The sequence below is a fragment of the Abramis brama genome (assembly GCF_963993115.1).
Source record: "Abramis brama genome assembly, chromosome: 9".
NCBI classification, from domain to species: Eukaryota; Metazoa; Chordata; class Actinopteri; order Cypriniformes; family Leuciscidae; genus Abramis; species Abramis brama.
This window is the reverse complement of record NC_139971.1, coordinates 34,806,464-34,829,040: the sequence shown is the minus strand read 5'-3', so window position 1 is coordinate 34,829,040 and position 22,577 is coordinate 34,806,464. Positions and strand designations below refer to the sequence as shown.

At 41.7% G+C, this 22,577-nt stretch overlaps 1 protein-coding gene across 6 annotated transcripts in view; it reads left to right on the top strand.

Moving 5' to 3' along the window:
• Positions 1-22,577, top strand: part of znf423 (zinc finger protein 423) — a 156,352-nt gene that overhangs the window by 113,671 nt on the left and 20,104 nt on the right. For all 6 annotated transcript variants that reach the window (XM_084125091.1, XM_084125089.1, XM_084125090.1 and 3 more), the window contains one exon: positions 22,425-22,556. In XM_084125091.1, coding sequence (XP_083981217.1) covers positions 22,425-22,556 — 132 coding nt within the window. The remainder of the gene's footprint in view (positions 1-22,424; positions 22,557-22,577) is intronic.

Below are 22,577 nucleotides of genomic sequence, written 5' to 3'. Positions count from 1 at the left end.
AGATTCACCCTAAACATCATGATAGGCTTAGTTCTCCTACAGTACCAAATCTTATGTCATAATATGAGTAGTTTTGTATCACAATAATGGTATGGTACCATTAAAAAAGTTTCGGGTCAGTACGTTTTTTTTTTTTAAATATTATTATTATTAATTAAAACATTTTTATTCAGAAAGAATGCAATTAAAATTTTATTCAGTTAATCAAATGTGAGAGTAAATACATTTATAAAGTTTCTATCTCAATTATATGCAGTACTTTTGAACTTTTCTATTAGTCAAAGAATCTTAAAAAAAGTATCACAGTTTTCACACAAAAATTTAGCAGCAAATCTGTTTTCAACATTGATAAAACATTTTTTTTTTTTTTTACGTTTCTTAAGCACCAAATCAGCATATTGGAACAAATTCTGTAGGATAATGTGGCACTGAAAATTCAGCGTTGCCATTACAGGAATAAACTACTTTTTCAAATTTATTAAAATAGACAATTTTAATTTTAAAACAATTATTTTAAAATCTAATAATATATATTTTACAATTTTACTGTTTTAAATGTATTTAGATACAGTATACAAATATAAATAATAAGAGAATTTACTTCATCTCATTTGATTATTTCCAAATCACAAACCAAAATATCTGATTATTCATAACAAATACTGTATAGAATACAGTAAATACTGTCACACCACACAGTCCTACCCTGTGTAATCAGCATCAGGGTTACCATCTAGACATTTTCGAATAGATGTTCAGTGAATTCTTTTGAGAAGTTTTTTTTACTTGTGAGATGCTTTTAAGCAGATTTATTGTCTCTGAGATGGGCCTAGATCCGTTTTTAAGGTCACAGAGCACATAACAGCAGCGGGAGTGTCGTCAGTGTTTGTTTCATTATAGCAGTAGTTCAATATTTTGAATTCAGATGCTACGCTGTTAACATAAGCTGATAAGCAGGCTTTTTTTTCTTCATCGAGTGGAAGGGAGTCTGCACAGCTGCACCCAGGTCTGAAGTGAAAACACACTCTCTCAGTCTGTCACACACATACATATAGTGAGGATTACAGAAGGGAAAAAAACGATTTGACACTCCTCTCAATGTTCTGACATATTTAGTTGGTTTGCCGGAATTTCAGATTCTCACAAACACACACGCACAGTCACAGGAGGCCTTGGGTTTGCTGAGAAGGCTGAAGTCAGTGGGTCTCTGTGGTAAAGCCGACTGGGGAGGCTTTGTCACGCAGACGCCCTCACCAACAAGCATTGAACAATGACAGTTGTTCAGAAAACACAACAAAACACACACACTCCCTCGCACAAACATGTCCTCTCTCCCCTTAGTCCACTCCACACTGCATTTCAACACAGACAGCTCAACCTACCCTAGGGATATGGGTTCCTTTGTTTTAGATTTGTGGGTGTTTTTTATGTCTGCATGTCTTTTTTTTTCAAAGGTCTGTGCTGATGTCGTCGTATTTATGTAACTCTTTGGCATCTCTCATCAATAAAAATTCATTGGTATGTGCACATTTGTGTTTTCGTTCAAATTTTGAAGGGTGAGGGGGGTAAACGGGGCTTTCGGCAGGTCCTGGGTGAGATGGGGTCAGGGGTGTCAGGTCTGGCTGAACCGGGTTGGCTCGGCTGGCAACATGGCCCCCCCCCCCCCCTCGGCGCACTGCCTGCTGGGAAGCCAAGACCAATCAAATGCCTGACAACACGCACTGTACACAAGCCGTTCTTTTGATTTGTGGAGAAAGACTCGATCCAGCTGGGCTGTGGAGCTCCTGAGGTGGAAGGGGGATGATAGGGCAGGAAAAAAAAACGGGTTAGTCGGGAGAAGAAGTGTTTGCTAAAGGCAGGTGTTTGGCTTTGATGGATGGCGTGGGGTGCAGGTGCTCCCGGCACCTGTGTTGGATCTCAGGTCTTGTTTCTGTGGACTTGAGGTGCTTCTGTTTCCCATCCAGCCTTGAGTGGCGTGCTCGCTCGCTAAAAGGCCCCGTAGAGTTTAACGTTTGTAGTGAGGTGCGGCATAATTAGATATAACCAGACTAGGAGTCTGTTCATACTAATGGAGACAGCTCTCAAGCCCAGTCAAGGATGGGGGACTTCTGCTCCTCTCTGATAACCATTAATGATTCTCTCTGCTTCTGGACCTCTGCTTTCCCGCTATAATATCATCTGTCTCTGTCTCTCTTACAACCATGGGAGTGTAAATTCCGCTCCTTGGAGCCACGAGTAGCAGAGTGTGGTGGCTCAGATCTGACATCCAGCCACTGGTTCCCATTTTTCCAGCTTTCCCTCCTCCTCTTCGTCCTGGCCTGCTCCTTTCTTTCAGATGGACGTGAGGAGAGGAGGGGCCGACTTAGATGATTCATTTCTCCTGGCTCCTTCTCTCCCCTGCTTCTCCATTCATTTTCGTCCCGGGTCGTCTGCGGGGTCCTGACTTGTGCTGCAAATGAGCATTGTCTTTCACTGATAGGCCTCTGACATGCTCAGGGGCCGCTCTCATGCTCCCTCTTTGCTTTCTCTCTTTCTACTTCAACCCTCATTGCTCTCTTTTCTTCTCACTTAATTTCTGTCTCTTCTTCCTCCATTTCTCTCTCACTCTTTAATTGAAGCCAATCAGAACATTTTTTTGTTTTGTTTAATGTTTAACAGTAGTGTGATGGGACAGAAAAGAAACAAGTGAACAACAATGTCTCGTCATGTCACTTGTTGTAGTTGCAGCTGGTTAGGGCAAACTTTTGCTTTAAAAAAGTTTATCGCTTGTCACTTTAACACATCACACCTTGTTTGGACATAGTTTAACAAAAAAGTATGGGATTGTGAATGCAGCAAATGTTTTGCTTGCTGTTTTTTAGGAGTGACGTAGATAGGTGCTTTATTCACTTGTTTGAAAAGAATACAATAATTCATTGCATATGTAAACAGAAATAGACCGAAATATGGAGTAGCCATTGTCTGTAAGTGACTTCCCATTTTCTCACAGTTAGAGAAACTTTTGACGTTTGCATACGTGTTTGCATATGCATGCACGTGGTGTGCGAGCATGTGCGGGTTGAGAAAGGCTCATCAGCATGCAGCAGGAGGTGTGTTGTGTATCAGGGACTGGGGGGGGATTAGAGAGACTTTACTGTCACCAACCCCAGGAGAGAGAGCTGAGAGCACACACTGACACCAGCATCCAGGAGCCAGATTAGAGCTTCGCATCACACACACACACACACACACACACACACACACACACACACACACACACACACATATTAATACAGAGAATTTAGCTTCAGCCCTTACACTTCAACACAAGACACACAACACCCAGTGGTACATGAATGCCACAACATGTAATCTTTATAGATTTTAGTTTAATAGATTATCAGACACACACACACACACACGTTTAATTTCCATGTTTTATGGGGACTTTCCATAGACATAATTATTTTTATACTATACAAACTGTATATTTGATTCCCTAACCCTAAACCTACCTATCACAGAAAATGTTCTGCATTTTTTAATGATTTATAAGCCGTATTTCCTCATGGATAAAAAGAAACAATGACATTTTGTCCCCATAACATAAGGAATACCTGAAACACACACACATTGTGTGCTTAGCTATCTAAATGGGGACATACCATAGGCTATTTATTTGTGATTAATGATATTTAGCATTTTTATATGTATAGAAATATATTTTTCTTTTTTTAGTTCACTTTTTCATATGTATACATAAAACCTATGAATTGTATAATTATTGGATATAAAATCATTTATTCCAAAAGGGAAGATTGGTCAGATTTAGTTCACTTTTAAAGATAATTTTGTTCCCAAACTATACAAACACAGTACACACACATACTCCTTAAGCTGTAATATTTGCACTTTCATTAACACACTCATAAATTCATTCAAAAGCACAAATGGGTGAACATTCTTTCTCTCACTCAAAACAATGTGAACAGACCCCCAGATTGCCTCTAGTCCCCTGCAAACACAAAAGGATAAACAGGCATGAAAAACCTAAACCCCGCTCCAATACACACACACACACGTTCACACACACATGCGGCAATGATCATGTGTCTCTGCACCCCCCACCCTGAGCCAGGTCCCAGATGCCCCAGTGATTGGCCCAGCTCTGCACAGCAGACTGTGGTATTAGCAGGGAGGGGGAAGAGGTGCCAGGGGAAAAGAAGAGAGAGAAGAGGAAGAGAAGGAGAATGACAGAGTGGGGGAGGATGGAGAGAGGAGAGGAAAGAATGCACCCTTCACTGTGGGGAGCACCAGCCTGCCCCAGACCCCCAGAGGGTTCCTCTCTCTCGCTCTCGCTCTCTCTCACTCTCTCTCTGTGGTGTTTGGACAGCTGTGGGTGGAGATCAGGTTACGGGTGGCGCTGGCACTTCCTCTGTGCTGCCAGGCGTGTGTGTGTGAGTGTGTGCCGAACGTCTGGATGCCATTACCAGCATTACACTGCTGGAAGCTAAGCTACGCCACACTTAACTCAATACGTATAGTGTCCTGCCACATAGTATGCAAAATGCTCGTCAAATGAGTTAGATGTCCGAATAAGTAGTATTCATGAAACAGGAGCTGGATAATAATGGAGGAGCCGGATAATATTGGAAAAGTCTTCTGCATCCGATGAGATGCTATTGTGTACAGGCAGTGGACACTTTGGTATGCCGTAAAAAACAGGGGTGCTCAATCCTGATCCTGAAGATCTTCATTAGCTGGTTGGAGCTAAACTTTGCAGGAAGGTAGATTTCCAGGAACAGGATTGGGCACCCCGGCCATAAAAGCTAAGAAGCAGTCAGATTCAGAAAATAATAAAAAAACCAAATGGTGGAAAATTGTGAGAATGTCTGCTCACTGTTAGCACCAAGCAAGTGTACTTATGAAGTTATTTTCACAGATGTTGGTACGTTGTAGGCCATCATCCAGCATGGTCGATAATGTCTGGGACTATAGTTATATTAACATCTACATACCTACTTTAATAGTGTTTGAAAAGTACAGTCAAATTCAGTACATACCACATCTCTGTGGGTTTTTTTTTTTCAGATAGAAATCCATAAACATGTTTTAGTAATTTGCTGAGCAAGACTGTTCAATCTGTTGCTCCGCCATGACAATAGTTGAACCGTTGATGCCATGACAAATGGCCATATGTGACAATTCTGCACATACACCATGTACCTTAATTGCATTATAAGAAACAAGCTAGAATCATTTGCATTGGCATACTAGCGTAGAGTATATTAAGGGTCTTACAGTGCAGTAAACTGGCACACATAATAGCTTTCATCTATAGTAACTCTATATATCAGGCTCTGAATACATTATACTCTTCTAGTCGTTATGAGATAGTGTTGCATCTTGACACAGCAGATAATAAAAATCGTCTTCTATTTCTAAATTCCCCAAGTCCTTCTGCTTTGCTTCTTTCCCTAGACACTGAGCCTTGCACTTCAAGACTTTATGACTTTTGTATTTATGCTGTTCTCTTTCTGCATGTGTGTGTTTGTGTTTGTGTTTGTGTGTGTGTGTGTCATCTCTCTGCCTGTGAGCCATACCTGCTAACGAGGTCCATATTCAGATGAGCTCTCCAGCCAGGCCAGCTCTGAGGCTAGACTCACTCTAGAGTCTCTCCTCTTTCTCTTTTCACTCTCTCTCTTCCTCTCTCTCTCTCGCTTTTCCCCTCCCCTCACTGGTTTATTAATTCATTCCCTCCTGTAATGGGCTGCAGCTGGGGAGAGGCAAATCGTTGCTCAAATGCTGATGGAACCTTCAGCTGCTGTCTAATCGCCCTGTTTGTGTGCCACACTCATAAAAGGGGGAAGTCAATGCAGGGAAGAATGTTTTAGTGTCATTTAGAGGTGACTACCACTAGAAATGGATGGTATTAAGGTGCAAGTGCGTGACTGACACCAGGCACACCTTCAAAAGTAAGAAGATGAGGAAGTTAGTGATTTGTTCTTGCCCTGCCATAATTTTCACTAGCCTGCCATAAATTTATACATTTTACCAACATTTTTGTGTATCATAGAAATATATTAGTATATATATATTTTTTTTATTTAATATGTAATTATTGTTGTTGTTATATTTATATTGATATTATTTAATTTTTGTAGTGTATATTATAAATATTTTTATTTTTATAATATATTTGCTCAAAAACCTGATAAATTATTGCACATTGTTGTCAAGGTAAAAAATTATTTATTAGATTTATAAATAAATAATATAACAATAATAATAATAAATAAAAGTTATAGAGCTATAATGTACAGCATAAATATCACAAATCACTCTCTCAATTTTGGTGATAGATTTAAATTCTCTGCTTTAAATATGACCAAACAAATATTAAATGACTTATTTCTTATTTATGTTGGACAAATTGGACAGTATCTTAGTAGAAAGGATGTTATGCAAACATGGCAAATTCATAAAAATAGAAAATGCATACAAATGGTACACAGGGATTTGATTTTCAACCCATTTGATCTAAATCACTACAAAAAATATCAGAAATCAATCTCTCAATTATGACACACATTTGGTGACTTGTTTAAAGATGTACGTCGGCATCCAGTACAGAACTTTTGCGTCCAACACGATGACCGGCAATGCAAATGCCAATCCGCTCCAGCTCAGTCAGAAGAGAGACAGTGTGGAATTTTATTCACAGAGCCGTAGGGAAGAGCACGCTGTAGATGCTTATAAAACCCTCTGCAACAGGCGAGCGGACTATCGTAAACAACGACCTGACCCAGGCACCGGCAACAGTTCTAAACTCAGCTCAACAGTCTTAACTCGGCTCATTATCCAACACAAACTGGCCAAAACAGACTTGGCGCACTCAGTATGCTCCACGCATGCACATACACAATAGAAACAGAAATGCATTTGCCACGACAGACACAACAGTGTGAGGCGGGCGGACGGGCAGGCCCCCGGGAAGCAGCAGAGTTACTGTTTGATGTTGGGAGCTGATTAATGAGATGTGAGGAGTGAGTGTTTGACGGCTACTCTCTGGGCGCCTGTTTGAGGGGCCCACTGCGTTCATGTGTGTGTCTGTGTGTGTATACGTGTGTGCGAGAGAGGAAAGAGAGGGAGAGAGACAGAGTGGGGGGGTGGTAGACCCCTGCTGGTTACCCTTGAACACTCTGCGGAGGTGTTGAGGCGGCCCTAGCTCCAGCCGCTCATGAGGGTGCTGTCGCAATTAAACCAGCACAGCCTCACTTCACTCCACGCCACCTCACCAGAGAGAGAGAGAGAGAGAGGTGAGGAGCGGAGCGGGCGAGGATGAGACAGGAAATCGTGAGACTTGAGAGGTAAACGATAAGAATGCGCCAAGGAAGGAGAAATCGAAAATATGAGCGGGAAAAGCAACTTGAGAATTCGCTGACAGGCGGTTTCTAGAGCATTACAGGAGTGAATGGATGTGGAGGATTGGAAAGAAGGACAGATAGACAAGATCAAGGCTGAAACCAAGGTCTTAAAGGAATAGTTCATCCAAAAATTAACCCACCCTCATGTTGTGTCAAACCTTTATGACTGACTTTCTTCTGTAGAAAACGAGGTGCATTTTTGAAGAATATCCTGTTTTCTTTTATTATGTAATGAAAGTGGTCTGTAAGACGTGTTTACTGTATTTCAAGTCTTCTACAGCCATATGATAAATCCCAACCCATTATTCGCTAATAATTTTGACATTCCCCGGTGTTCTCCTTGGAGCATTTATGACACAAATAGTGATATCTGATTCATGAATGATTCATTCTTTTGACTCTAATTCATTCTAAATGATTTGTTCATGAATCAGACTGTTTTGGTTCTCAAGTACAACTCCCTTCTGACTCACTGAATCCAGCATGCCAATTTTGCTCTATTTCTCACCCTAAAAATATAAAATGGCTTCATAGTATATAGTACATAAGTTACTTAAGATACTTTTATGGTGATTTTGCCTAATTCTTTTCTGAAACAACATTAGGGTGAATAATCGGGTGACCTATTAATTAAATAGACTGGCTTCAAAGACAAGTATCATATTAAGATATTTACATCATTTATTATGATGCTTACATTGCAAAGCCATTAAAAATAATCACAGAGCCATATATTTATACATTTAACTCATTCAACTTCACTTCTTAAATCATTTTTAATGAAGGAGAGACGAAGAAACATTAAACATCTTAATATAGGTTTTTTTTTAAATATATATTTTAATTTTTTTCACAAAATTTTCTTGGAGATCAAACAACAATTCCAGACCCCCTGCAATACCACCATGGCCCACCTAGGGGCTGCAGACCTCCTGTTGAAAACCTCTGCTTTAGATACAACCAAAACAATATTTAATGACTATATCACTTATTTCACTGTAGAAACAGAAGCATATACTGAGAAAATGGAAAGTATCAATGTTATGCAAACATTGCATTCAAAAGTTCCTTGATGCCTCCTTACCTCTATATACTACAATATTTTTTCACATTTTTAACACAACCAGGAAGCTACATATTCAAATAATGCCGCAGAGGTCAGCAGGAGGTTGGCGAGACGAGTGGGATGTGGGTGCGTGGAGAGTTTACTATTTCTTTACTGAGTTCTTAGCCCTCTGACGTAGCACCGGTCGGCCTCGTGCTGGGAGCGGCTCTTTAATTAGCTTCTGATGAGGACCTTGAGGAAAAGAGGCAGGTGATTGGACTTCTTATCCAAATAATTACCTCAATTAAGTCATTAAGACCCTGGGCATAGCCAAGCCCAGAACTGCCTCCCCTGTGCCACAGCATGCATTCATCCCTGATCTCACTCTTCAACTGCTGCGGTGTGTGTGCGCACTCATGTTTTTGTCTCAACTGATGTGTTTCTTCAGGCTAGTGCACATTCGTGACCATCGTGCCTTTTTCTTTTGTCGTCTTATAATGGCAACGATTCTATCGCGTGCACAAAGTCTGTCTCTCATACTTTTACACACTCGCTCACTCACAGAGGTAGGTTAATTACCCATAGCATCTGGATGGCCGTATGTGTGTGAGCCCTCGGCGCCAGCGTGGGTCTCAGTGGCTCTGAAAGTGCCCCGGTGCATCATGGGGGATTAAGCATGGGCAGCCATGGGGGGTTTGAGGGAGACAGCCATTTGTGAGACTTTCACACTCATTTTTTCCTTCTTCAGTTATAGAATTAGCCCACGAATAAGCTAATTTTGTGCATTCAATTCGTAGATCAAAGTGGCCACCATACATGGACAAGACAATTCCATGCTCACTTTTGGATTTACATGTAGAGAAAGAGCGAATGAGAGAGAGAGAGAGGATGAGAATAGATAGTCTGGGGGGGCTGTTTTCCCACATTTCCCCTCGTTTTCCCCTTTCCCTTTGTTTTGCTGCTCTATGAGTCCAGGTGTGTTTTCGCCTGCAGAGCTTGGCGGCCCACATCTGGATCAGGCCAGTGGCTGTTCACCCAGATGTGCTCCGGTTTTAGACTCGCCCTCCCTCCCTTTATTTATTTGTTTTTTGTGTTTTTTTTGTTACTTTTTGTTATAGCAGAGAGTAGAGAAAGGGGCATCAGCTGCCTGTCAGGTGTTTGCATAGATGTAAACAGATGTTATTTTGATGAGTGTGAGCGAGAGGGAGGGCAGATGACAGAACAACAATGCTGCTCGTATCAGGAGTTCAAACCTGAGACGTAACGATTGAGGAGCCATCACTGGAGTGAGGAAACGCGGCATACGGATGAGGTGCACATGCACTTGGCCCTGCTTCGCCTGCTCCATCTGGCCTGTGTGTGTGCGAGCATCTGTGTGTGTGTGTGTGCACGCTGTTTAAATGTGTGTGTATCTTGCATGTGTTCGACAAATTTGTTGTGCACCTCCAATGAAATTAGACCGACCGCTGATCCTCAGCTTAATTGTTGGTGTCATTCTGAGGTTGCGAGTTTCGTTCACTGCTTCTAGAGAGAAAATTCAACTCTTTTTGACTAGATGATTTTATTTTAAACCTTTGAAAGGTGTGGAATTTTGGTAAACTTTCCTGTAAATTAAGCTCTATATGTTAACATTTAGTTAATGGCTAACTTGAAAATACTTAATGTAAGTATTAAATACTTAATACTTAACTTAGTGTAAATAAATACACTATGTATTAATGCTTGGTTAATTATAATTTTTTTGTATATATCATCTTTAATATTTAAATATCATCTTTAATATTTAAAAAGAAAAAAAAGAAATATATATATATATATATATATATATATATATATATATATGCTGTTCATTTTTTTAAAATTAATATTCATGACATTTTTAACTTTTTAAGTTAAGTTAACATTAGTTTAAATATTATGAATAAACATGAATTAAACTAATGAAAATAAATAATAGTAAATTTAAATTGTATAGTATTTTATTACATTATATCGCTTTGAATTCACAATAACCTAGATTTTAAAAAATACTGTTATATATACTGTTTTATATATATATATATATATATATATATATATATATATATGGTCTGGTTCACTAATTCATAAAGATGCATAATTTTTGCTAAAATCTTGTTTAGACTTGTACAAAAGATTCATCAACATCTGTCTGCCACGTCCAGGTCCTTAAAAAGTCGAAAAGAATGAAGACCATAAACATAAGGTATAAAAACTGGAAAGGAAAAGTGAAATAGATGGGGGGGGGGGGGGGGGGGAGAGAGGAGTATTTACCCCTCCTGTGCTGTCCTTCTCATTTCACTCCCGTGAGTGTGGATGTGACATGTTGAATTAGGGCGCTTGGGCTGCTGGGAGCTTTGATTTGACTGAGGACTCTTTAGGTGGGACAGATGAGTTCTCCCAGGGGGACAAACACCCCCCTCCGTCCACTCAGTGGGGGAATGAACGATGGTTTAAGAAAAAAAATTAAAGTTAGGATGAAAAAGCATCCTCTAAACAGAAGCACTGACATACTTCCTTTGTTGTGGATGTGTGTGCATTAATATTGATTTTTATTCTTCTGGGGTCTTTGAACATCCAGTTTGGTGCCACCCCTCAGGGGAACATGCCCTGTGCACACCCGATTAATGCTTTGTCATCTATAATAACTCAAGTCTTTGACACCCTGATATTAATATTAGTATTTGGTGTTTCTTTGTGGTTGCTTTTTTTTGTAGTTGTTTCTGCTAACCTTCAGACAGTCTGTCTGCGGCAGAAAGAGAGTTTAAGAGAGTTGCATGGACTCAGATATTAGTAGTCAGAAAGAAAGGGAAAAATATCGAGGAAAGAAAAGCGATAAAAGAACAATTTGGACAGGACTAGTTTTCCCTGAGGAGCTCAGGTAAATTTGTGTTTTATTTAAATCCTGATTTGAACGTGTCTGTGAAAAATTACAGACAACCTCTGTAAGAATTAAAAAATGTTTAGTGATTTTTCGACTAACTCAGGGGACTGATAAGAAATCGAATCCCATTTGGATAGAAATGTCTGGGATATATATATATATATATATATATATATATATATACTGTATATATAATGGTAATAATAATAGTAACAGTAGTTATATATATATATATATATATATATATATATATATATATATTTATCTATTATTATTATTATTATTATATATATTTTTTTAAATATATATATATATATATTATTTTTTTATTTTTTTTACAACACCTTTCCTAGTTTATTTTGACTTTTGCCTAATTATGTTACTAAAGCAAAATTTCTTTTTTCACTGCCTGGTGCACCTTCATTATGAATGTAGATCTTTTTGCCAAAACCTTTCTGGGAACAGTTGGTGGTTCAAGTACTGCTGGCATCCCATCTGATTTAAAAAAGACAATTACATCAATACAGAGGGTCTGGAGTGCTCAGAACCGCCAATTTAGTAGCAGAATCAGGTATGAACCACATCTTAATTCATTTCTTTCCCGTAGATCTTTTTTTTTTTCAATAAGATTTGTGATGCACACGTCCTTCTTTCTGGCCATAGCCACTTCCATCTTAGTGGACTTAGTACACTTCCTTTGTAAATAATTGTAATTGCATTTGGAAAACTAATTCTATACAAAATAGTGAGGAAGCGTTTGGGATATAGTGTATGAAATTCTTTAGTCACTTTCCAAACAATTCTCACTCATTCTTATTGTTTGTTTTTTTTAAGCTTCAACATTACTCTAATTCTATCCAACACCAGGAAATGAGGGCTTTTGTTTTCCGTGTTTGTAAGTACGTCAACGTCAGCTGGGAGTCGTTGTCCGAATTGGGAATGCCGTATCCAAGATGGCAGTTTTAAAAGCCCTGCTGCTGTATGAATGTACAAACAAATCTCTAAACACATGTATATTTAATCCTAACCTTCGAATAATTAATACAGCATTATTTATTGATTTGCTTGTATTTGAGTATGTGATACTAGCATCACAAAAGACAGGTTCGGGTAACCATGGTAACTCACAGGTGCACTATGGCCTGACCAGTCTCAGTGGGTGGGGTGGAGGGAAGAGAAGCATGCTGGGAGATTTAGACTCAGAGGAGCTGGGCAAAGCATGTTGGGAGATGAACGCTCAGAGGAAGTGGCATGCAGAGAAGATATCATGCAGGCATAGAGCATGTTGCAGTCCTGAGGGAAGATGGGCCTTCTTTCAAACTGCTCAGTCGTTCCCTATTCCCTAATCTGCAAAAAGAAACCTTTCCATTAAGTCACATCAAAGGCAGCGCCCTGCACAGGGGATAGAACAGTCATTTGAGACGCAAACGCAACTCCTGCGCATGATTTTAGGAAGCACGTTAGTGAACAAGGTGGAGTGCATCTATCATTTTTTTTTATGTTAAAATACTTTCTTCTATTCCAGTTTAATATTAAGTAAACTAAAACTACTAAAAACTAAAGTAAATACTAAAACGAAGTAAACCGCTTGTAGGCTGACATCACCGAATGTGTAAACAATTGCTTTCAAAACATTCTGTTGTCTATTTGAGCCAGCAATGGCATTTTGGGCAGGACCAGAGTTTACCCTACATCAGAAAATGCTGTGACATTGATTTCTAAGATAATTGTGCATCTTATAGGAAGAACATAACAGTTTGAGGCAAGAATGCTGCGTCGTATGACCAAAAGTTGAAAAAATTTAACTTTTGAGAATTCAATCCCTTATTTTTAATTAAATCTGAGGTATAAAGCAGGATGCAGAATTACTATTGCATTGCAATTGGAATGTAAGGTATTAGAATTAAAAATGAAATTCTAAGATATTAATGTTACTAATTTTTAACTTGAGAAGAAATTGAATAGTTTAAAAGGCTTAAAAACAAAGTTAGAAAGTTTAAATGCCAATTGAAGTCCCTTGGAACGCGCAGCTTTGTATGATGCGTTGACGTAATTTCCACTGAAACAGGAAGCTAAGGCGGGAGATATTGAATGGCTCCTCCCTCTTTTCAATTAGCCAATAGCGTTTAGTTTAGCTCACAGACTGCGAGTCGTACTTGACAGCACCATGGAAGCGAATCCAAGCGCCGCTGATGATACGCTGGATTCAGTAGTAGAGGTGTGAATAAATTCTAGCCATTTTATTCCTAACCAACGTACAGTTGGAAAACGGAATAAAACTTGATCGTTTGAGCAACCGAACACACATCTCCAACCCATATTGCTCCATGACGTGTCTGTCCGCGGTCGCTTTGGTCAGGTGTTAGTTAGAGCATTAGGGGGCGGGACGCTTTAGATTCTAGAGAGCAGTTGATTGGACAGAAGATGCGATGAGAAGCTGAAGTCCACGGTGATGTCATAAAAATCCGTGATCCATTTTAGCAGAAGTGAAAGAGTGTAAGTTTTGAATGCTTATATGTCCTAAATGCGAATTTTGTCATTGTTTTGGAACACACCAGCTTATTCATAGCCTTAACGCTAACATATTCATACTAATAGCTAAAAAACATAAATTTAGATTTCAGCGGGCTTTTAAATGCCGGACAGATGAACAGACAGATAGATCGGTCATATGTCAGACAGCAGAGAGGGGGTGGCAGGACTTTATTCGCAAAACCTGTTTGGAAACTCTTTTTTTTGCACTTTTGCCAGTGCCGCTAGTGATGTAGAAACAACACAGTTCACCTTTAATTAAAACGTCTTGCAAAAAAGACTTGATTTTGCACCCTTGTTAGCGCTCATCAAGCGGGTATGACTAATCCAATCCCTTAAATACATTTATTACACTCTTGCCAGCTCTGATAACCTGAATTTTTGCACTTCTCCATCACCGTCCTCCATTCTTCCCCTTTGTCGCTGCGCTCGAGCGTTCCCATCTCTCCCCCACAGATACGCAGCTCTTCTCTTTTCAATGAACTCCCCTAACAGCCTCGACTCTCTGATCATCAGTGCTGATGATGTGTCTCAGATCAGTTTGTAAACATCCACATAAAACAGCCACTGAAGATCTTTGATATGACAGTATTTACAGAGGAAGAGTCTATAGACGCACCAACTGAGAACAGCGAGAGGAAAGATTGTGATGGAAGGGAGAGGAGGGGGCGTCCATGGGAGTTTTTGGCAGAGGTTCTTACACATGACCTACAAATGATGCAGTGTCTTCATTAAATGTGTGCTTTGTGTATATGTGTGAGCTTTATTTAGTTTGATATTAAGTATGTGTGTGTGTTAGTTAATATGATATGTTCACGGTTCCTGTGTTCCCTAGAGGCCCCAGCAGGAGGGCAGTGTGTGTTTTGGCCCTGGGTGAGGGTCCAAAGGCAGGGCACAGTTGGACGCAGGGCAGGGGGCGGGGACGGTCCAGACGCAGCAAGGTCACTCCGACTGCTCACAATCATCCAAATAGAGCCGGCTTACTGCCAGGACCCCCCCCCCCTTTCTCTCTCTCCCCGTCAGTCTAACTCTGCCCCTTTTTCTTAGTTATTTCAGAATATCCACCATTTTATTTCCACCTCCATCAGTTTTTTTTTTTTCATGTGAGCGCATTTATCCTTTCAATCTCTTTTCATTTGTATAACTCCCTCCCTCTCTATCCTCTATAGCATTTTATCTTTCTCTCTCTCTGTCTCCCTCTTTCTCTGGAGGTACAGATGGACACATTTGCAGGTTAACTTGAACAGCTGGAGGTGCATTATTAGCATCCTGCTGCTTCCTCATATTTGCTCAGATTTTTTCCCCCTTCCTTAGTGAGCAGATAATTCACAACCAGCCAACCAAAGATGTAGACGTGTCCTAATACAGAAAAGAAAAGAAAAAAAAACAGGAAAGAGATGAAAGCTAAGGGAACGTGCAAGCGGGTAGGCACAGGCGACCTGATGTGGGATGTGGTTTGAATGTCGAAAACACTATTTTTTTGCAGAATGTTTTTCCATACAGCTGATATGGTTGTGGGTTCAATGGGTTGAACGAGAGGGGGGAGGACAGAAATGAAGTCCCAGGAATTCGGCGTATCCCAAAGGACCAAATCAACAATGAGCAATTGTGGTGGAATGGTTCATGGATATTGCTTTTGAGCTGCATTTGGGAGATCTTGCGTTGATAAAAAGCCCCAGGCGCACCCAGGGGTGTGGATTAAATGCACACGTGCATACGCATATATATGTATATACGCATATGCGCTCACAGAGCATAAATGCTTACTGTTTATAGAGCCATAAAGGACTGTTGAGCACACTTTGCTGAATGTGACCATTGTGTGTTTGTAATAGTAAAGGCAGCTGCGTCCTCTGGCAGTTATTGTGTTCAAAAGCAACCCGTCATGTCTTCGGAAAGTCGTGTGGCAGATTGCAGTATTAGAGACAGTGTGTGTGCAGCCGACTAACAGCTCAGCCAACTCCAAATTCACTGCACCAGGCCTCAAATTCAATAAGACCCCACAAAGACCAGGTCCGGCCAACAGCACTGGCCAGCTCATACTCTGCTGACCACTCACCAGAGCCATAATTACCCTCTATACTGCAATTAGCAATCTGGGGCTGTGCGAGCACGGGCGAGCTCATGTGTGTGTCCACTTCCAATAAAAGTTTGAGATTGGCAAAGGAGTTATGGCTCGCTTTGACCTTGAAATATGGATTTGCGTCTTCTACATGTTGATTAGTCTCTTTTGCTTTTAACAAGGCCCTGGCCAAGTCACCTGGCTGTTCTGAGGAGTTTATTATACACGTAATAATTCTTCAATGAGCTTATTCATGCTTTTGCGTTGTCATGGTGACTTGCGCTTTTGCTTCATGCCTCTTTTTCCTCATTTTTATGGTGTAGATTTACTATTATTTAATCACCGAAGCATAAGTTAACACATGTCGGATTTGGTTGTAACATGGCTGTTTTGCGTTCATGCTGTCTAGGAAGGTTCAAGGAAGGGCAGATGATAGGAAAGAAATGGGTGAGGGAGAGAGGCGGAGGTGTACAGTGACTGTTAAGGTATATGGAGGCCATGGGAGTAAGTGCTTCTTATAAAGACTTTATCATGTGAAGGGTTTATTGGTATGCTGATTAGAACTATTCCCCCACCGGCACTTTCCAGCATTCAATTAACATTCAAAACACAAATAGCTGTGCATATATTACACGCTAACAATCAGGTCCTCAAGTGTGTATGACTGTGAGGTCGAGGGTGGTTTGTATGTACAAGATGATGTGGGTGGGTTACTGTTTGCGTGCGTGTGTGCGTATGTATGCATGGGCACGCATATCATTTGCCCTGGCAACAGAGTCACACATATTATTTTTCATAATTCAGTTAATTCAGTTTGTGTTTAAATCATAAAAAAGCCTTGGTCAAAACAGTCATGCACCATTTTCCAGGCATTGCAAGGTCAGAGCGCTGTAAAGTATGCAGTAAACATGCATGTTTTATCCATCATTTGAGCTCTGTTTTGATTGCAGACTCTATCTGCAGCACAGTGTGCAGTCTTTTTATCTGTGTGTGCTGGAAATGAGAGAGCGCTGCCTCAGTGGGAGCACTGGGTGGCCATCAACACTGCAGCCAGACCAGCCTGCCTCACAGGGGGTCAGACCTGCTGACACATCCTGATTGGTGGAGTAGAAATTAGGAGGGTGGCACTTGTTATGAACAGAGCACTTTGATTGGAAGAGTATGTGGTTGGTTTATTATAGGGGGCATTTCATTGGCTTATAAACTAAACAGAGTGTTAGACTTGTGCAGCTGATCCTGTTGTGCATTATGGGTAATGAAGTTCTCTGGTTGAGAGCACCCTGGTAGTAACAAGGCATAATAAGACTTCGGATAGCTAATTTGATTCTGTGCTGTTCAGAGACCTGAAGCAGCAGTCATAATGAAGAGTGTGATATTGACAAGACCTCCCATTAAGATTAACCCTTAATCCCGAAACACATTGTATGCAAGTGAATGCTGTGGATTCTAACTACACAAGCTTTATCTATCTATCTATCTATCTATCTATCTATCTATCTATCTATCTGTAAAGCCTCTAGGCTTTTAAACAAACAAGTTTGTTGCAAAGTTTCTTTTGTAATTAATTACAGTTATTTGAATTGTTCGATTCATTTTAATTCTACTTCCTTTTGTTTGCTACCTTATTTCAAATTCAATCCCAGTTCAATCCTGATTTGCTCAAACCCCTGGTCAAAGCAACAAATGAACACAATCTTGATTAGCAAGTTAAAGTTAATCAAACTTTTGACATGTTTGTAGATGTCTACATGAATAAAAACATCCCATTTAAAGTACAGATAGATTGGTAGTAACTTTTGTCACCTTTTTGAGTATTGATGTTTGTTACTGCTAGAGAAACGCAAGAATGCATGTAAAGTAGATACAACTTGCAGGGTTTTAGTACATTCACCTATACATATTGCAAATTTGGATGTCAGTATGTTTATTTTTATATAGTCTGTATACAATCAAATGTGAATTTCAGTTTCAACACATTATAGACGACTATGGGTCTCAATGGCTTGCTTAAGCTCTGAGTCAATAGCCACAGTTGGTAGAAATTTACCACACTAATTCGTACACCAGCCTGAGTCACCACTACAACCACACCAGCAGGTAGACAGCGACAAATAAGCGAGGACGCACCATGAGTTTAGACGTGCACAACGACGACAGAGAAAGTAGGCGAGCAAAGAGGTGGCGTGCGCTTTGGATGGAGAGTTTGTTTGTTTGCTTGTTTGCATGAAGGTCGGTTTCTGCAGGGTAGAGGGATCCAGCGTCCTACTGTTATGTAATCTGATAGGAGATTCCAAGCTGGTCAACTCCATATGCCGTCCACGTTTGCCAAAAATATCCGAAGCCGGAGACTCCATCTCGTTTGGCAGCCAGATAAAGAGAGAGAGTGAGAGAGAGCATTCCGGAAATATTTGCTGCAGATAATAGGAAACGTGTGAATCAGACCGACAGCCAGGAAAGAACACGGATGAGTTAGTCGTGTCCCCCACTTTGCTCTCAGCATCGCCATCGGACTACATGTATATTTTGTTGAGTCACCGAGGGCTGGGTTTAACTTTTCGGGCATGAATGAAAGTTGTGTGTAAAGGAGACGTTGAGGATTGAGTCAATGTGTGCGTGAATAGTGTGAAAGTAGAGAGATGGCTCCTGGGATTGTTTCAGCAATGCAGCACTCGGTGTTTGTGCGTAAGAAAGAAAGAAAGGAAAGAGTAGGAAGCAAGCGCTCTCGAGACCCCCCTAGCCCTGCAGTAGGAGTGTGTGCGTGTGTGTGTGCACTCGGTTTTGGCCCACATTGCCACCCCCACCAGCACGGGTCAAGCTCAGCACGCCGCCGCTTCTCCCTGCTCTCCCTCTCTGAGTTGCCATGGCAACACACCTTGAGCTCACCCCCTAGAGAAGCCCGCTACCTCCACCCCCTTTCGCCCCAGCTCGCTCCCCTCCTTCCCCTCGTCTCCCACAGCTCTCCCGCTCTGCCTCTCTACCGCTCAGGCCATCAATCCGGGGGCCGCGGGCCTCAGGGCCAGGCGAGAGGTGCTGAGCCCCATGGGATGTGCAGCTCCCATCTACACAGCTCATTTGTGTGCCAGTGCACGCTACAGGGGGTTATGGGTGGAGAGAGAGAGCAAGATGGAAGGAGGGAGGCACTCTCATATAGATGGGCCCGTCCCAGAGGAGCGGCGCAGGCCAGGGCGCCACCTGGCTCCCCCTGGTCAATTAGCTGGAAGCACATTGGCCAAGCTTTGCAGCAGCATCCACTGCAGAGGCGCAACGGCAAAGAGAGTCGGCCTGCTCAGTCGGTGGAATAACAACCTGGAATACCACATGAATACGTCCTTTACTCATTTGCTTTCCACCTATCTGTTTGCGCGATCGCTGTTTTCTTGATTCGATCCTCTTGCCATTTCTCTCTCGCACTCCCTCTCTTCCTCCCTCCCTCTATCGATGTCCTGGAAAGCCCTCATCAGTGATTCTGCGAATGTGTGGAGGCTTCATGCCGTTTCTCAATTAAGATGCTGCATACCTTTAGAGGCGGCCAGTTTTCTTTTTTCCATATCAATTCCAGTTAAATATTCTCTCAGACGCACATCCCTGCCTCAAGTTGCTCTTATATCTCTATTTTCCCTCCTGTTCTTCCTTCCCTTCCTGCTTTACTTAGCACAGGCTCTATTAAGCAATGAATATGGGGTGAAATTCTTCGAGGACAAAAGGTGGATGGCAATTAAATTGTTTAACCTATATCGTAATCGGATACAAAGCCACATATAAAGGGAAGAAATTGGTTGCTTTCAATCAACCTTTTTACATAGTGACATGCAAACAACACTGTATGTATATATATAAACAACATGCCAAGCATCAATGCTTTCCGAGATGAAGGGAAGGAATTCTGAAATCTCTTCGGTTTGCTTTTCACGATGTGTCGCAGTGCTTGTAAAGTCCTTTTGTTCTTTTTTTAACCCCCAGTTAGTTTCAGTTATGAAAGAGCGTGTTGTTGTCATGCACTTCCTAGGCCCTCTGCTGCACTCTACACGTCTGTCTTCTCCTCTTTAGTGGTGTGATGGCTCCCCTAGCACACTGCAGTCCCCCTCTCTGAGACCTTTGTGTCAGCCTCACTGATCAAATGCTCTCCCTGACAGCACTAGTCTGGTTTGCAGTAACAAGCAACGGTAATCCCAACGTAGCCCCATCACTCTCTCATATAGACACACAAACACACACACACAGACAATGAAGTGGAGAGCTTAGTGTTTTTGCGCAGACTGGAAAATAGATGATGGAGCATGTTCTGTACTTACTGATCAACTGCAGTTCTCTCAGAGAGAGGCTTACTTTTACTGCACACACACGCATGCGGAAACACACATGCTCACAGGCCCCTTGGCTACCATTACTTTGTGTTGGACAGCCCAATTATCCCTTTGCTTTCTGCTTTCTTTAGCAGAATTCTCTTCCTCTAAGTCTCCTTCTCTCATTTTCCCCAATTTTTCACTTTGGTCTCGCTTCCCTCTCGTTTCTGTGCATGTACATGTCCTTTGATCCGTTCTTATTTACGGAACAGATGTTGTCTCGTTTTGTAGTGTCGATCTAGTTGTCTCGTTTTGTAGTGTCGATCTTTCTCAAAGAGGATTCATTCAGTTCATCTGCATCCATGCATTGGTCTCGTGCAAAAAGTTCCCCAAAACTAGTGGTGATTCTTCTTCAAAAGGCATTTGACATACTAAAGCTAGTCCCTATGCAAAAAAGGCGTTTTTAATTGTTTAAGGTATGTTTAGTCAGTATTTTAATACTTTGTTTTAATACTTTAAAAAAACTGCCAGTGCATTAAGACAAAATACACTTATATTGTTATATTATATTCTTAATATATTATGCAGTGTTGCTTGTAACAAGAATTTGTACATACTTTAACTGGAAAACCACGAATTAAAAACTTTTTTATGTGCAATGTGACTAGCTTTAGCATGTCCAACGCCTTTTAAAGAAAACTCTTCACTGGTTTGGAAAATGTTTTGTATAAGACAAGATCCAAGTAAAATCATAAGAATCATAAAAAATAAGACAAAAAATGCTCACTAAGGATAGTTTTTTCTTTCTTTCTTTTTTGCAGTGCATTCACTTTGGTCTTGCTTCCCTCTTGTCTCTATTTGTGTGTAAAGTATGAGGTTTATTCACAGCCGTGGACTGGAGCTCGTCTAGTACAGAACATTCCCTTAACTACTGTATTTCAGATTTTCCTCCAAAAGGCATTTGACACACTAAACCCAGTCATAAGGAATAGATTTTTCACTTGGTGTTGCATCCTTCTCATCCCTATTCTTGTTCGTTCGGTTTGCATCCAAAGAACGGATCTCATCTTGAATCTCGAGATGATCTGGTTCCGTTTCAAACCATGGCCCCCGAACTAGAGCAGATTTTCCTCTAAAAGGCATGTGACATATTAAACTCAGTCGTAACCTCTGTCTGCTGCTGCTTTCATTCTCCCCGAAAGGAATTCTCTCCCCCCCCTCCCGAACGCAATGTCTTTTAGTAGGCAGTGGGGGAGGACAGACCAAAGCGGTGCCTTTGCCAAATCACCCCCCCCCCCCCATCACTGCCCCCTCCGCCTATCCTCCCGCTCCTTTCAAACGGGGATTAGAGCACCCTTGTGTGGGCCTTTGAGACGGAGCAGAGATTGGAATCGGCAGAGGTGGCTTTTGGAAGGGAGGGGTGGGAGGTGGAGGTCAGGGTGATGGTGGGGATATATGATTGAAGACTTTATTAACCCTCCACGCACCCTGTAGCTCAGCAGCAGGACTCTTTGGGCCTGTCTGCATGTGCTAGCGGGGTGCTGGACGCTTTGAGAAGACGGGTCTGGGAGATGGCGCAGTGTTGGCGTCTACCATACCCCAGGGCTCAGTTAGGGGCTTGGGGGATCAGGGTGGGAGTCTGGCGGTGGGTGTCTGATGGAGCGCAGGCAGGCGGGCTGGGTTCAGGCCTGTGTGGCGGGTGGGTGATAAGACGAGAGCAGAGGCGTCCAGCCAGGACACAACGCCCACCTTTCATCTGTCCCACACCAGCAGGGGGCGGCACTGATGTCACTCAGGCAAGCTTAAAATAGAGCAGCGGGCAGAGGGAGGGCACAGAGCCTGCAGCACTGGGGGGGCAGCAGGCAATTACCGGCCGGGAAAGAGACGGCACTGGGCAGAGGAGGGGGAGGAGGGACGGGACGTGTGGTCATACTGTCCAGAGCTGAAGATTATAAGCCTGGGACCACAAATGATGTGCAAGGACAGAAAGAAACAGAAAAATGACCCCGTTCGCTCGAGAGATCTTGAAAAGGCTTCGACCGGTCACTTACGAGACGCCCTGGCAGACAGTTAATGTGTAAAAATGTCGTACCTTGTCTTTTGGCAGCATGTGTCTGTGTCTCTCTGTTTCTCATTCTCTCTATCTGACCCCTCCAATGTGTGTAACCTGTTGTATCGTCATCTTGTGTTGCAGAGGAAGGCATCAATCATGAGTGCAAGCTGTGTAACCAGATGTTTGACTCTCCGGCCAAGCTCCTGTGTCACCTGATCGAGCACAGCTTCGAGGGCATGGGAGGCACCTTCAAGTGTCCCGTCTGCTTTACAGGTGAGGGGTCCGGCCCGGGGG